Genomic DNA, 15,748 nt, shown 5'->3' with positions numbered 1-15,748 from the left:
TAGCCATACACAGCGGACAAGTTGTTGGCCGAATGTCTATCTGGCTGACAATGCTCCTGACCTCCCCATGCACCCGGGCTCGGCCAAGTGAGAACAGACTGCCTTATCTCCTTTGAGAGCAATGGATCAGGCATGGTGAAATCCAACAGCCCAATCCTTTTCACCACCCTCGACAGCAGAATACACACTAGTTGGTCAGACGGCCATGCCGAAATCGGTGAGATTGGTCGATATTAATGTGTATGGTTAGCTTAGCTGCATGCATAGACCGTAGCTTAGTATTATACGTCTTTATATTTAATCCATGTTTTGCTGGTCCATGCTGCCGAGTTACTACCTGGGTGACCACCATTTGAGTACCTGTATCAATCCGTGCTGCAGTGGTCACAGGACGTTTCACACCATTCAGTGCAGAACAAGAAAGGTTAAAGCAAGTTCTGTGCCGAGCGTGATGCTTGGGAAGACACGAAAAACAGATGGGATTTAAAGGGGTTATCCCGCGATGTGTAAAAAATGAAAAATCAGACATCATACAGCACATGACAATCTCATTCGAACAGTTAGAACCAGCCCTGCACCTCACATGGACCCAGAGATCTCCCCATTCACTGCTCTGCTAGATTTATATCAGGCTGACCGCTCAAGGGGAGTGTCCTTTCTGCTGCAGCTAAGGGGGCGTGTCCATGCTCTGCCTATCACCGCTCAGGAGGCATTTAAAGGATGGAACTGAGCATGTGCGGCCATCTCAGTGAGCAGGTCAAAGAAATAAAAAAAACGGCAGGTGGGGCTTTACAGATAGATTTCAGTGAATCACTCAGTGGCTATAGTAAATTTTTTATTACATGCAATTACAAAAGTATTCAGATCTAGGAGCTGGTTTGAAAACTATAGAATACGACTACTATGTCCCCACCTGGCTGATAAAGGGGTGGTATGAGGAAAGTGGACAACCCCTTTAATGCCATCATCCACTTCAGCACATTATGATCCTGAATTTCATGGCCATGAAGTATAAGCAGGAGGAGGAACCCATCCTGGCGTCCATAGTGCTGCCTGCATTCACGGATATCTGCCCTGTCTATTGTGTCATCCCCTTATGGTTCAGTGACTGGGGGGAAGGGAAGTAACCCTAACATCTTACAGACGTTCCTGAGCAGGAATGTTGAGGATTGTTCTCCTCGCAACGCCCCTGTAGGAAACACAAAGCATCCGGGAGCATTCATTGTAAAGCAGCAGAGCTCAGTGCAGCCCCATTGTCTGCTGTAGATGGGCTTAGCCTGCCAGGGTTCAATTCACTGAATGGGGGTTTCCAGGGTCCCCTCTCTTAGTTAAGCAAAATATAAAAGACTGTTTGAGAAGGAGTTGTGAGAAGTTTTCCAGAACTTGACAAGTGCTTTATGCATCAGCTGTCTTCTGGGTGGCACCATGCCACCGGCGGCAGGAAGCAGGGCAAAGACAAATGCGACCCAAACTGTAAGAAGCACATAGATACTATAGAGAATGGGATGGACCTCTTAACTGACAGATGTCAGCTATACTAGATAGATAGATACAGGGCTGGCTCCAGGGTTATGTGCAATAAGAGATTCCCTTACCCCGCTGTCCGTGAGAGCGTCCATGAGTCAACGCTCACTGTAATTTTAACTTACCCATGCCCTGGTAGTGTGCTTGCGCAGAGGCGCCGTGCCGTGGTACTGCGCTTGCGCGGAGGCGCACTCCCCCGGAAGTCGCATGGGGTAAGGAAATCTCAGTGGGTCCCTTGTGGCATTTTTTTACATTGACCTTTTGCCCTGTGGGTCTCACACCATATAATGACCCCCCTGTGGCCCCTAAAACGTATAATGACCTCCAGTGGCCCTTCATTCATAACAGTGAACCCCAGTGGCCCCCCATTCAGAATAATGAACCCTAGCGCCCCCAGACAGTATAATGGCCTCCTGTGGCCCCTATACAGTATAATGACCCCCAGTGGCCCCCTTACTGGGGGGTCATACTGTATGGAGGGGGCGCTGGGGGTCATTATACTGTATGCCTATATAGTGTACCATTCCAGCCAAGAACTATGCTTATTGCTGCATACCCCCCCGGCTGCCTGCTGCAGCATATTATATAGTGTGCCATACATCACATCTCCCCTTAAAATTGTGCCTGATACGTATAATGTATAGTGCGCCGTTAGCTCCCCAATGATATGTGCCTGCTGTTGGGCATTATATAGTGCGCCACCCCCCTTCCCTCAAGATCTGTGCCTGTTTCTCCCTATTATATAGTGTTCCGTACCCCCCTTCCCCATGACTGGTGCTCCCCCTCCCTATTCACTGCCTCAGCCTCCAGGAACTTTTATTTTGAACCTGTAGTAAAGCTGCTCGGCTGTCCCTTGGACTGGGGTCTGCAGCGCCTAGCCTCAGTCATTACTTGCTGCAGAGGGACCCCGCGCGGTACCGCTCACTGACATTTCTCTGCCGGTGCAGGCTAGTCCAGCCAATCAGCAGCAGGCTCTGCTAGCACTGCAAATACTGATTGGCCAGCCCAGCAGAGAGACAACACGCGCAGAGTGAGCGGCGGACTGGACCTGAGAGACGGCAGCGACACTGATGTGCTGGGAAAGGGCTCGCTCACACGAACATGTGCTGCCCATTGCCGTATTGCGGACCGCATTTGCGGATCCGCAATACACGGGCACCGTTCCGTGTGCATTCCGCATCACAGATGCGGCACGGAAGCACGGAACGAAACACTATGGAGTGCTTTCTGGGGTTCCGTGCCTCCGCACAGCAAAAAGATACATTATGCTGTATCTTTTTGCAGAACAGAGGGATCGCAGACCCATTCAAGTGAATGTGTCCACGGTCCCCATGCGGCTCGGCCACGGTCAGTGCCCGTGCATTGCGGATTTGCGGTCCACAGCACGGGCACAGGTTTCACACGGTCATGTGAACGAGCCCTATAGGAGGAGAGGGAGGGCAGGGAGCTGAAAGGCAAGGACTGAGCCCAAGGCAGGACTTGGGAAGTGTGTGTAATTAGGGGGCATCCACGTCCGGACCGCTTTCCCCCAGGGGCCCCATAGAAACTCTGTGGTCTGCCTCTATTGGAGGTACGCCAGTGGCAGTGGGCCCCCCAGGATCAGCGGGCCCGGCACTTGCCCGGGTATGCCGGGTGCTGATGCCGGCCCTGGATAGATATAGGAGATGAGAGATAGACAGACGGATAGATAGACGAGACAGCATTTTGCAGCATCGTCTGGCCCAGTGAACACTCCTCCGGCGCTCTGATCTTCTCTTATTACACTCGGATGTCTGACCCGTCTTATGGTTGTACCATGGAAACCATATAATGCTATTTGACAATGACAGCCGCCCCGTTACCAAGAGACGCAGCTCACACAGAATCGGATATTTCAGGGATCAGGGAGATCGGTTCAGGTTCCTCAGTAAAGGGAGGGTGTCACCAGAAGATTCCCTGTTACACCCAGCACACCGCCGTGTAGGGCTAGTTCAGCTGAATGTAATGATATATCACTTAGCGATCCGTGGCTTCATTCTGGAGAAAAACTGCTTTTAATCCATATGCAAATGAGCAGTTGAGTGCACTGAGGGCGGGCCCAATCCACTCTGTGCACCTTGCTCCTCCTCCTCCCTCTCCTTCTCGATTGTGCTGGTTTAACGGTGAATTTCCCGGGGACAGATTCCACCGCCTGAACTACTGCTGCCCCCAACACCTCTGCAGTCGTGTCTGACCCAGTGACCCCGTTCTGCTGATTTAGGGTGTCCTGCACACCCAGCCCTCACATTAGGGATAAGACGAGGCGACACATGGTACTATTAGAAGGTGCACCAGTTCAGACCTGGAGTAGGAGACCACCACTGGTGATGAGGGGATAGGGGCTTCTGCTAAAAGGCTGCTGTTATCTTAAAGGGGGTCTCCCATCTCAGACAGAATAAGTGTCTGATAGCCGGTGGTCTTCTCTACCAGATGAGGGTCTTTCCATAATGCCTGTAGACTTGAATGATGACAGCACATGTGCGCACGCCGTCAGCTCTGAATTCAATCTGCTGCTGGATGCACCTTGTGGCTGGAGCGAGGGTCCGGGGTCCCCAACCTTTCAGACATTTGGGGCATATTCTTATGACTGAGACCCAGCATACGTGGCATTCTGTGGCCACCACCTTTATGGCAAAGGTTTAGGGTTAGCCTCTTCCAGATTCAGCAAGACCATGGGTTCATACTGTAGAGATAGACCATGCAACAGCCATGTGGCCCTAGGAGATAAGGGGGCCACTTCTAGGTGTTCAAATCTTTTCTATTTGGTGGTAAGAATCTGTGCAGGACTCCCCTCTTCAGAGGAACTTCCAGCAGGAAGGTGGAGGACTTGTCCCAAGATTCGTAGATAGAGAAACAAATACCAGGTCCTTAAAGGGGTTGGCCCATCTTGTACATGCTAGGATATGCCCCTAATGTCTGATAGTTGCCGATCCCATCTCTGGCCCAATGTTTTGCCACCCCTTTAAACCCTGGGTGGCAATATCTGCCGCCATATTTGGGGGGCCTCTGCCCTCGTAAGCGGAATCACAAGAGGGGTCCATACACCTTTCAGCCAACAACTATTCCTTCTGACTCTCCCACACACATGCACGCTTGATTTGGCCAAGTGTGCATGTGCTTTTGAAGGGCAGAGGGTTGGGCATCTTGCGAGGACAGAAGGATTGGGTATGTTGAAATCCAGCATGCCTGATCCATCCTACCTGGACATCACCTGTCGGGGAAGGTTCAACCCCATACACATAAGTCTCCTGGTCCTGCTACAATGGATGGCTTTACCCATCTTCCCAAAAACCAGTGTGGGACAGGAGTTGTGAGGTCGTGACTGAGACCTTCACCACGTGCATATGGTCCGCTCAGATATCTGGCCAATCTGATTGATAGTCACTTTCCCCGTCTGTGCACTGATCGCACCCTGCGAAGCGCAGACAGCTAAATGTGCCTGCAATTAAGACGGCAGAGGAAGCCGCGCTGCCACCGAGCAGATAAGATCTAGGATGGAAATAATGAGTTTAGGAGCAGCAGGAAAAACTCTAACAATTAAACAACAATCGCAGACGAGCAAATTACCGACAGCTCATTATACGGGATGTGTGCAAACACCGGCGTCTGCTGATCGGCAGGACTTCAGACCCTTTTACTGTTCTTACATTTTGTTATGTTACTCCATCAATCTGCACTCAGCACCTCCTAATGAGAAAGTAGACATTTTTGCTAATTAATTAAATAGGAAAAACTATCATTTTGCCTTGACATAAGTATTCAGAACCTTTGCTATGATACTTGACATTTAGCTCTGAAGCCTCCCATGTCTCTGGATCATCTCTGAGATGTTTCTCCACTTTGGCTGGAGTCACCTGTGGTAAATTCAGGTGATTGGAGATGATTTGGAAAAACACAGCTCTGTCTGACATTGCATATCAGAGCAAAAACCAAGCCATGAGGAGGGAAGAACTGCCTGTACAGCTCAGAGACGGGATTGTGCGGAGGAGCAGATCTGCAGAAGGGTGCAAAAACATGGCTGTATGAGAGGATCAGGAGAGACATATGCATGCTTGGCTGTATGGGCGGATTTGGAGAGACATGCATGCTTGGCTGTATGGGAGAATCAGGAGACATATGCATGCTCGGCTGTATGGGAATATTGGGAGAGACAGGCATGCTTGGCTGTATGGGAGGATCAGGAGACATATGCATGCTTGGCTGTAACGGAGGACTGGGAGAGACAGCTATCGGCCGAACCCGTGTTCATCTGGCAGTTACCTGATATGTACGGCCGACTTTATGGCGCCTCCAACACAGATGTGAACGAAATTGAATGACATAGCCAACTAGCATGGACACCATTAAAGTACCAATAGAGCGATCACTCCTTCCCACCCTGGTGAATGTGACAGTGTATGCCGGGATCAACAACCTCCGGCACTCCAGCGGCAATTCCCAGAATTACAAGAACGGCTGAACAAGTGTGCATCCTCATCCAACTCGCATAACAAGGCAGGATGACATTCAGGAAAGCTGGGTGACTGCTAAACTGCTCATTAAAGGGACGGTCAGTAACTTAAATATTGATGACCAGGACAGGTCATCAATATCTGATTAGTGGGGGTCCAACTCCCGGCACCCCCGCCGATCAGCTATTGGCAGGGACCTTGGTATTGAGTCCAGTGCTGTGGCCTCTTCCTCACGTCCATGGCCTTTCTGCAGCTCAGTTCCATTTGAGTGACTGGGACTAAGCTGCAATACTATGCACAGCCACTATACACTGTACGGCGCTGTGCTGGGTATACTGTGAAGAGGATGCAATGTCATCCAAGCACTACGGACCCTTCAAATGGCTCATCGACAGGGGTGCTGGGAATTGGACCCCCCACTGATGAGATATTGAAGACCTATTTGGAGGATAGCTCATTGATATGGAAGTCCTGGAAAACCCCTTTAAGGCTCCATTCACACATCTGCAATTCCATTCCGCATTTTGCAGAACGGAATTGCGGACTCATACATTTCTATGGGGCCGCAAAACATGTGGCCCCGATCCGGAATTGCGGACCCGCACTTCCGGGTCCGCAATTCCGATCCTGAAAAAAATAGAACATGTCCTATTCTTGTCCGCAATAGCGCACAAGGATAGGCATATTCTCTAAGTGCCGGCAATGTGCGGTCCTGCAAAATGCGGAACGCACATTGACGCTGTCCGTGTTTTGCGGATCAGCGGATCCGCAAAACACACACGGATGTGTGAATGGACCCTTTTTGAGCTAAGGCTGAAGTAACTCTATAATCTTGACAGAAGTAGAAATTAAAGGGCTTCTCCACAAATATTTTCTTTTCTTTTACATTTTTTAAGATGGTGCCGCTCCAGTCATTAACCTGGTCAACGCCTGCCGAAGTTTAATCATGAATTGATTTTCTATATCGATACCACCGGCCGCTTCGCGTCTTTCTAACCCACGTTTTGACCGATGATGAAGATTTCACTTGCGTTCTTGCAGCAGACAAGAACCACATCTGGAACACTCAGAGGTTTTCTGCACGCACGGCCGCCGGGTGGTCGAGCTCCGCGCATTCACACTATTGCTTTGCCCTGCAGATACAATTAACCCCTGGAGAGCCCTAATCTTGAAAGAAGCGATGAAGACGAAAGCCAAAACAGAGCGAGGGCCATTACCCCCAACAAGAGGAAAGCGTGCTCCAACCCGACCAGGAGGCGGGGGACTCGATTTTATCATCGCTCTTTAATGAGTCCTAGGTGAGAGCATATTTAAGGCCGGAGACGTGGTTTCTCGGAAAGCTCATTCATTATGCATCTGCTACGGCTGAGCTGTCGTACGTAAAGTACAGAGTGTCTGCCTGCGCGATAGGGCTTCATAGCGAGGCACTAACCTAAGACTATTTACTCTCGTGAGCCCATTTCTGGCAAGGCAAACCTCAACCAATACCTTCAAGTGATCACAATTTCGGTTCAGAGGAGATGCCCATGGAGCCTACACCACCAGGATCTGACCGTAATTGGTTCTGGCATAAAGCTACTCCAAACATACTTGTGGGACGCTGAAGAAGTCAACGAAGCTAGCTTGTGCCCCAATCAATCCTCAAAAGATCCCATACTCTAGGGATGGAGAAATCTTGATATTTAAACCACTCCCGGAGCCAATATGACTTTCTTGGTGGCCAGATCATAAGAACTTCCAAAGACCCAACGAGTTAGATGGGTTTACTATGTTTCTGGGTATGATGGGCACCAGGTTCCTGGGATTTCTTTAGCCCTGCCTTATGCTGGACATACACATTAGACCAAAGCGGTTATCTGGGACCAATCAATCCACCTTCATTCATCATAACTTTCCTGCAGAAGAAAGAAAGTTTTCCATACTCTTACTGTCTCAAAGCTGTGTGGATTGGCTGCTCTGAACGCCATGTCCTTCAGTCTGAATAGAAGGTTTCCGGTCTGGTCTATGGACAGGTGCGACTCTACCACAGGCAAGGACAGGAGAGGTGCTATGGACGGGCAAGAACTATTCCTCTAACTGGCTTAAGGATTTTACGTACAGTATGCGCCAGTGAGACAAATTAGTTCTGGCCCCCATCCAGGGCTTTGAAACTGATGTGCCCGTCCAAAGACCAGAGGGGAAACCTGGTATTGAGAGTGAAGGACATGACATTGGCGGATGTAAGATTTCCAAAGACAATCAGTCCCGTATTTTTCGGCTTATAAGACGCACCTCTGTTTACTAAAACAACAGGAAAGAGTGCAGTAACTCTTCCTGTTGTTTTAGTAAACATATGGTATATTGGAAACTTTCTTCTGCATGGAAGTTACGATTATTTAAGGTGGGATGATGGGTCCTATAAACCCCTTTAATGGCAGCCAAAACCCACCAGGAGCTGCCGACCATGTTATATGTAGGGGGCATCCTGACATTCCCAGAACAGAAAGTGTTGGGAAAAGAAGAAGCAGGCTGCTATATTTCAACATGCCCAATCCATTGGTTTTCAGGGGGGATAAGCTGCCAGAAGAGTCTTACAGGGTTTTACTCCTCTCTCCCCGTACAAGCATGCCCGGTTCAGCTGAGAGTGCATGTGTACGGGGGTAGTCAGGAAGACTTGCCTGACAGTCAAAAAAGTGTTCCTATCAGCCTTACTGAAGGTACATTGACCACTGGCTAATCTCACGGTAAATATGTGACAATGGCTGCCAACAGACCATTAATTATGAAACAGAAGAGGTCATCTGGGGATAGCACGCGAACCAGCCATGTGGCAGTCCCATACAAACACATCAACTGCTATCTAGTCCCACAGATTCATTATGGTAAGTACTTAGACATTAGCGGCTTACAAAATATTAATGACCAAATGGTAGGGGTCATCCTGAAGTGGCTCATGGACCTTGGGTAACCCTTTACAACAACCACATCTATAGATGTTCAGTCTTTCAGGCTCCTCATGGTAAAGACTGGGTTTTAGCAGCCAATCACACTGGAACCAAAAATGGAATTGTACAGATCATACAAGGAAAACCCTCCAAATGTTTGAAATTTGAAAGGCTCCTTGACTTGTAAAAATTCACCCCATACTCAATAAAAATGTCCTACAACTTGACAGAAGAGCCGGAATCAAAGCAAATATGCTCCTGCTCTTTTAAGGATCAGAATATACGTTGAAATGTGGTCACAGTATATAAAAATTTCAATGTCGCAGGTGACCTTGAAAATTTTCGCAAAATCCAACCCTAGTTCTGACAGTCGTCCACCACCTTGTGCCCACTCAGGTGGCGGGAATGCTACGACTTTACCTAAAACTGGTGGGCAACCGAAAGTCGTCAAGTAGCCCTATCCTATACGGTGGAGCTGCCCAAAATATTGGTACAGTTTGTATTTAGAATTATTACATAAGACACATAAAATAATATAAAAGAAACGTCAAACCTAAAGGTGTTATTTTTGCATAATTAGACTTAAATCAGACGTTTTGTTTCTCCTAGCATAATTTCCAGACAATTCCTATCAAGCTGTCTATAAGAGCCTGGCACGGAGGCTCGTCAGCTGACAAGGCTAACAAGCTAAAGGAAAGAAAACCGGACGGATGAGGTTTCTTTTCGCTTTCAAAGGAAATATCTGCATATTTTTGGACATAAAACACGAGGCTATGATTTAAAATGTTTTTCTGACAGCAAAACAATGGGAACTAGGGTTACTGGCCAGAGTTATAAGGCCAAAAACATTCTTATGTCCATTGATGTCCTACAAAATTGCCTCTACACTACTGGATTGGACACAGGGACTGAAATAATATATTGAAATATCTGGTATACATCTAGATCTACAGAAGATGCTACTGGGAGGACCACCCATGACGTGAAGCCTTAGAAATGAGAAAAGGAAACCTAAAAGGAGCAAAATATAATGTAAAACAAGCATTTACCTGATACCGTGACCAACATTGATGCCATCAAGGGTCGGTTGTTGTCCAATTTCCGGCTGAGCCTTAATTCCCCACTCGAGTGATTGACGATCAACAAATTTAGCTCGTTCCCACGTTCAAAGGTGTAGAAGAGTTTATCTGATACATCAGGGTCATATGCCGGTATCTTCCCAATGACACCAGAGGGAAAAGTGTTGGAGCTGTTGGAGATGTAATTATTGAAGAGTATCTGGAAGTTCTTCAGAACGGGAGTATTGTCATTTTGATCGATCAGCTTAATATGAACCGTGGCTCGGCTAACCAGGGGGGCCGAGGTGGCCTGAACCACGATGACGTACTCAGGTCTCGTCTCGTAGTCTAAATCTATGAGGGCGGTGAGCTCTCCAGAAAAGAAATCCATTTGGAAAATTTCTGGAATGTTACCTTCAACAATCTGATACATGATCTGGGCATTTGGACCTTCGTCGGGATCCAAAGCCTTGATCCTACCAACAACTGAGCCAACAATACTGTTTTCCTTCACGAAAACCTCAAATTCATCCGCTGGGAAGACGGGGGCATTGTCATTGACGTCCTGAACGGCTACTTGGATGCGGACTGGGCTTCTCTGGGGAGGGATACCCCTGTCCACCGCATAGGCTGTCAACTCATAGAAAGGAACCGTTTCCCGGTCCAATTTCCGCACAGTACGAATAATACCTGAGGTTGGTTCAATGGTGAAATCCCCGTCTCCGTCTTCTCCATTTTGGAAAGTATATTGTACCCGTCCATTGGTATGGGAATCCCGGTCGGTGGCAGAGATCTGGAGGACACTGGTGAAGGGAGGAGCGTCCTCTGAGACAATCCCATGATACTGCGTGTTCAGGAACTGAGGGGCATTATCATTGACATCGTTAACCATTATTTCTACATAAGTCGTGTCAGATTTTTGGGGAATTCCATTGTCTTTTGCCACAACGGCCAGGCTGTAAATCATCTGGTCCTCATAGTCCAGAAGGGCATTGAGCGTGATGGCTCCACTGTCTGGATTAATAAGAAACTGGGGGATGTTGTCTTCTAGAAAGTAGGTGATCCTGGCATTTTCACCCACGTCATCATCTGCGGCACTGATTATCACCACCGTGCTTCCAATGGGACGATCCTCGTTGATATCGATGGTGTAGTGCGCGCTCTGAAATACCGGACGGTGAGTGTTGGCATCGGTGATGTTGATATGGACGTAACAGTTATCATGCAGGATACGGTCGGAAGCCGTCACCGTCAGAATGTAACGTCTTTCCTGTTTGTAGTCGAGGGGCAATGACAAAGTGATTAACCCTGCTCCACCCTGAGTAGAGATGGCAAAGCGGTTGCGAGTATTCCCCCCGGTGATCTGGTAGGAGATGATGCTATTGACATCCCTGTCTATGGCCGTGACGCTAAGCACACTGGTACCCACGCTGGCATCCTCATTTAGGCGAATAAAATATTCTCTTTGGGTAAACTCGGGGCGATTGTCATTCACATCCAGGATGGTGATGGTTACGCTGGCGGAAGCAGACAGCGGTGGGTTACCGTGATCGCGGGCCTCAACCCCAAACAAGTAGCGTTCTTCTGTCTCTCTATCCAGCTGTCCGCTCACGGTGATCCAACCGGTGGCGCTGTTGATCACAAACGGGGTGGTGGACGAGACCCCCAGTAACTTGTATTCCATACGGGCATTTTCGCCATAATCGGCATCAACAGCTTGGATGTGAATCACTGAGTGACCCAAGGGGACGTTTTCAAGGACATTTACTTGAAAGGGGGTACTAACAAATATAGGGGCATGGTCATTAATGTCTAAGACTTGCACGCTTATCATGCCAGTGTTGTTGGAAAGGGGTGGGCGGCCCGAGTCCTGGGCGCGGACTCTTAAAGTGTACTCCCTCTCGGATTCAAAGTCTAGGGGGCTTATGACCTGTATGGCACCATTGAAGCTGTCGATGGAGAACTGCCCCCTACTATTCCCACTAATAAGGTTATAATGGACCACAGCATTATTATCCTTGTCAAGATCGGTGGCCATAACCCTTAAAATCTCCGTGTGAGGCTTAATATCTTCCCGGATCTGAACGATGTAACGCTTCTCACTAAATTGGGGGACGTTATCATTTTCGTCGAACACGGTAATCTCCACCTTTACAGTAGATGACCTAGGGCCGGGGTCTTTCCCTTGGTCACTGGCTTCCACGATTAAGGAGTATTTTTCCCTTTTCTCCCGGTCTACCTGACCGCTGGTGGTGATCAAACCGGACCTGGCGTCTATTTCGAACACCGAATGGGCGGCTTGCTCGTTGACAAACCGATACTTAATATTGGCGTTGGCCTGAGAGTCGATATCGGTGGCTCTCAGCTGCAAGATGGGGTACCCCTCCTCTACGTTCTCCCTAATGCTCTCCCTGTACTCCGTCTGCTCAAACGACGGGCTGTGGTCGTTTTTGTCAGCCACGGTTACGGACACCATAGTGGTCGCTGACAAACGCGAACTCCCGTGGTCTATGGCCGTGACTCGAAAATAATGTTGTTCCATGTTTTCCCTGTCTAGGATTTCGGTGGTGGAGATTAAACCTGTCACTGAGTCTATACTGAAGAGCTCTAAAGATTTGCTATTCATCAAGGCGTCCATAATGTACATCACCCTCCCCGATTCCCCGGTATCTGGGTCTTGCGCTGTCATGGTTATCACAGGGGTCCCCGGGGGCTGATTTTCGGCCACCTGAACCTGATAATTATGTTGGAGGAAGAGAGGAGGCCGGTTGGCTGCCCTGCGTGTTCTTATTAATGGAAGGGATGCCCTTTCTCTTCTCCTCCCACTGATCCCCTGCTTGACATCGTGTGTATGTGATATATGAGGGAGGTGGAATGGATTCGGCTGCATTTCTTTGCTGCCAGATAATTGCTGCTGAGCGAACAGGTCAATATTGGTAAGCTTCCCCATGCCGGATAGTGGGAAAGTAGTTTTTAAGCAACCTTTGGTGGTGTTAAATGGAAAATAGACAGAGCAGGGTTCTTTTGGGGACAGCTCCGGCTGCGTAAGAACAGCTGCATCCACCCTGGGAGCTGTCTGATCTGCTGGTGCTGAAATATCCTCTCTCCACGTGTTGTCCCCGGGCTGCTGTCTCCAGCAATCCTGGAAGCTGCTCAACCATGGCAGACCGCAGGACTGGTCACCAGCAGGTCCACCCCCACACCGAGCACCTTCCGATAATCCAGAGCAAGCGTACAGGGCCCCACTGATAGAAATCACTGACGGAACTGAAGGCTGAGGATGATGAGTGTAGTATTCCAACACGTAACAGTCCGGTAATTTATGCCGCCATGGACGGGGATGCCTACGTTGACAACGCCTGATGACCTGGGCAACCAGACTGGTGTTGTTTTCCTTAGGTAAAAAAGCAAGGATGGGGCAATCCCCGGTTATATTTCTCTGGCTGGGAGATCCGTGCACCCCGTGGTCATCGGCACAGTAAAACATACCACGCGGGTCCCCGCCGCCTGGATCAGATCCATCGCTGTTAACCATTACAATCCCCAAAGCGGCACAATGTCCATCCACATTGAAGTCGCCGCTGTTATTGTCCCGGGTGCGTTGCTCGCCCCCCGAAAAACATCTACAAAAGCAACGCGTGGGGAAGACAAGTGGACGGATCGGGTCGGAAAGGCAACTACTGTTAATTTTCAGAGCACTGACGTACCTGTCACTCCTACTGACCACAAGGAGTTGTAATGAACTCCTATTGCTCGGCGCGGCGTCACTGAATGTCAGTAGCATTGGCGGGCAGCGTCGTGAGAGAACGCGAATGTCTTTGCTGTGATTTTTAAGGCAATGGGGTCCGAAGGTGAGCAGGCAGTCCAGAGGTTTTGTAATCCAGGGAGGGGGGTCCCCTTTGGTCTCGTGTCCCTTGGTCCTGATCATAATACAAGCCGGGGGTACGGAGCTGGGATTTGGCAGATGAAAGCAGGGGCCAGCTCCGTGCATTGCTTTCCCCCTGCAGCCTCCTAGAGGAACGCACCTGCAGCCACCGAGCTGGCTCGACCCCCAAGTTCTAGGAATGCACTTTGCACATAACTGTCCGGAAATCCTCCTTGCAAGACTGTGATGCCAAGGGTGCCTGGAGAAGCCCCCCTGGCTGCCATTGCCTCTGGCCTGAAGGGCTTCCACCATGCACCGAGCCCCCTTGATGTCATCCAGCAGCAGTACCAACCTTGCAATGCAAGCCCCCTGCTCCACCATGCACATGACTGGAGGAGAGGTGAGGTCCCCGGTGCTCTCCCGGCTTCCTGCATGCTTCTCCAGGCTGCAAGTGAACAAAGGGCTGGAGAGGAGGAGAAGCAGCTGGAAGAGATGCAAAGACAGGCTTGTTCCCAGCAGCAGAGCAGCCATAGTATTCCTCCTTGTCCTCCTGGCACAGAGCAGCCCTCACTGGGCAGCAGGGCTCCCCTCCCCCGGTCCTCCTGTCTGTCTCCTTGCCTTGGCAGCTACCATCTACTCGGTGCTTCCCAGACTCTCCGGGCGCAGCATCTCCTCGCCCTCCCTTCATTCAACACCAACATGGCTCCCGGCAACCCTAATGGTCCGCTCCACCCCAGCTCCTTACCCTCCCCCCCTTTACTACAGTAAGGAGTTGGTAGGTCCCGCTGCGCAGGCGCAGTAGCGGCGGCTGAGTCAGACACAATTAACGCGGGCGCCATCTTTACTGTTGGCAGCTGGGGGGAGCTGTCCATGGTACTGAAAGACGGATGTCAGCAAAGAACTGTGCGTCAGCCATAAGCGTGGCATTCACCGTATGAAGAAAGACCTTAAAAACCTGTCACTGAGAAGGTGTTGCCCTTAGCAACCAGGGCAGTTCAGTACATGAAAGCTGAATTGTGATTGGCTGATTTATATCGGGAGGCTATGGTAACATCATGCGCCCTCTACCGGCGGTGGTATCTGTTACTAGGTTACTCACCTGCAGCAATTCTCTATTAGAGGCTTCCTTACCTTTAGGATCACTGAGCAGGTTTTTACTTGCAGCCTTAAAACTCATGCACACGACTGTATGTATTTTGCGGTCTGTAAAAAACGGATCCGCAAAAAATATACGGATGACGTCCGTGTGCATTCCGTGTTTTGCGGAACGGAACAGCTGGCCCCCTAAGGCTGGGTTCACACCTGAGCGTTTTACAGCGCGTTCCTACGCGCTGTAAAACGCTCAACGAGGAGAAACCAATGATTCCCTATGGGAATGGTTCTCACCTGGGCGTTTTACAGCGCGTAAAACGCCCGACGCCCCAAGAAGTACATGAGCTTCTTTGGGGCGTCTTGTCGCGAGTTCCCGTACATAGACTTTCGGGAACGCGCGACAATGGGCGTTCGCATGTCTCTGTATGCGCAATTGCAAACAACGGTACAATCGCGCATACAGAGCGCTCCTTTCAGAACGCTCAGGTCTGAACCCAGCGTTAGAGAACAGTCCTATCCTTGCCCGTAATGTGGACAATAATAGGACATGGACTGCGTTATCAGAATACCCACCTCAATTGATGGCAATAAAAAGACTGAAAGCAGGAGGAGGCGTTTTTTTTTTCAAGGACACGTTTTTTTGCTAATGGAAAATCAGTCGCAGTCCTGTGAATAATGTCTTACTGGAATTTATCTACTGATATCGCGCTCAATAAATGTAATAAATATCTGAAATGTCACACACGTGACTGAATACAGACTGTCTTGTTGGAGCGCTGTCCAATATCCATATCTATCCCGTATCTACACTGAGCA

General features: G+C 49.4%; 1 protein-coding gene across 1 annotated transcript in view; it reads right to left on the bottom strand.

Annotated features, from left to right (window-relative positions):
• The window catches only part of LOC122926059 (cadherin EGF LAG seven-pass G-type receptor 3-like), a 34,337-nt gene extending 19,827 nt beyond the window's left edge, over positions 1-14,510 (bottom strand). Inside the window, exons 1-2 of the mRNA XM_044277445.1 lie at positions 13,683-14,510; positions 9,967-13,598 (exon numbers count right to left, since the gene is read on the bottom strand). Of these exons, the coding sequence (XP_044133380.1) occupies positions 9,967-13,598; positions 13,683-14,371 (4,321 nt within the window). The 5' untranslated portion in view covers positions 14,372-14,510. The remainder of the gene's footprint in view (positions 1-9,966; positions 13,599-13,682) is intronic.
• Positions 14,511-15,748: the final 1,238 nt, after the last annotated feature.

Source organism: Bufo gargarizans, chromosome 2 (genome assembly GCF_014858855.1).
Source record: "Bufo gargarizans isolate SCDJY-AF-19 chromosome 2, ASM1485885v1, whole genome shotgun sequence".
NCBI lineage: Eukaryota > Metazoa > Chordata > Amphibia > Anura > Bufonidae > Bufo > Bufo gargarizans.
Note: the sequence above shows the minus strand (reverse complement) of the source record. Positions and strands in the feature narration are given on the sequence as shown.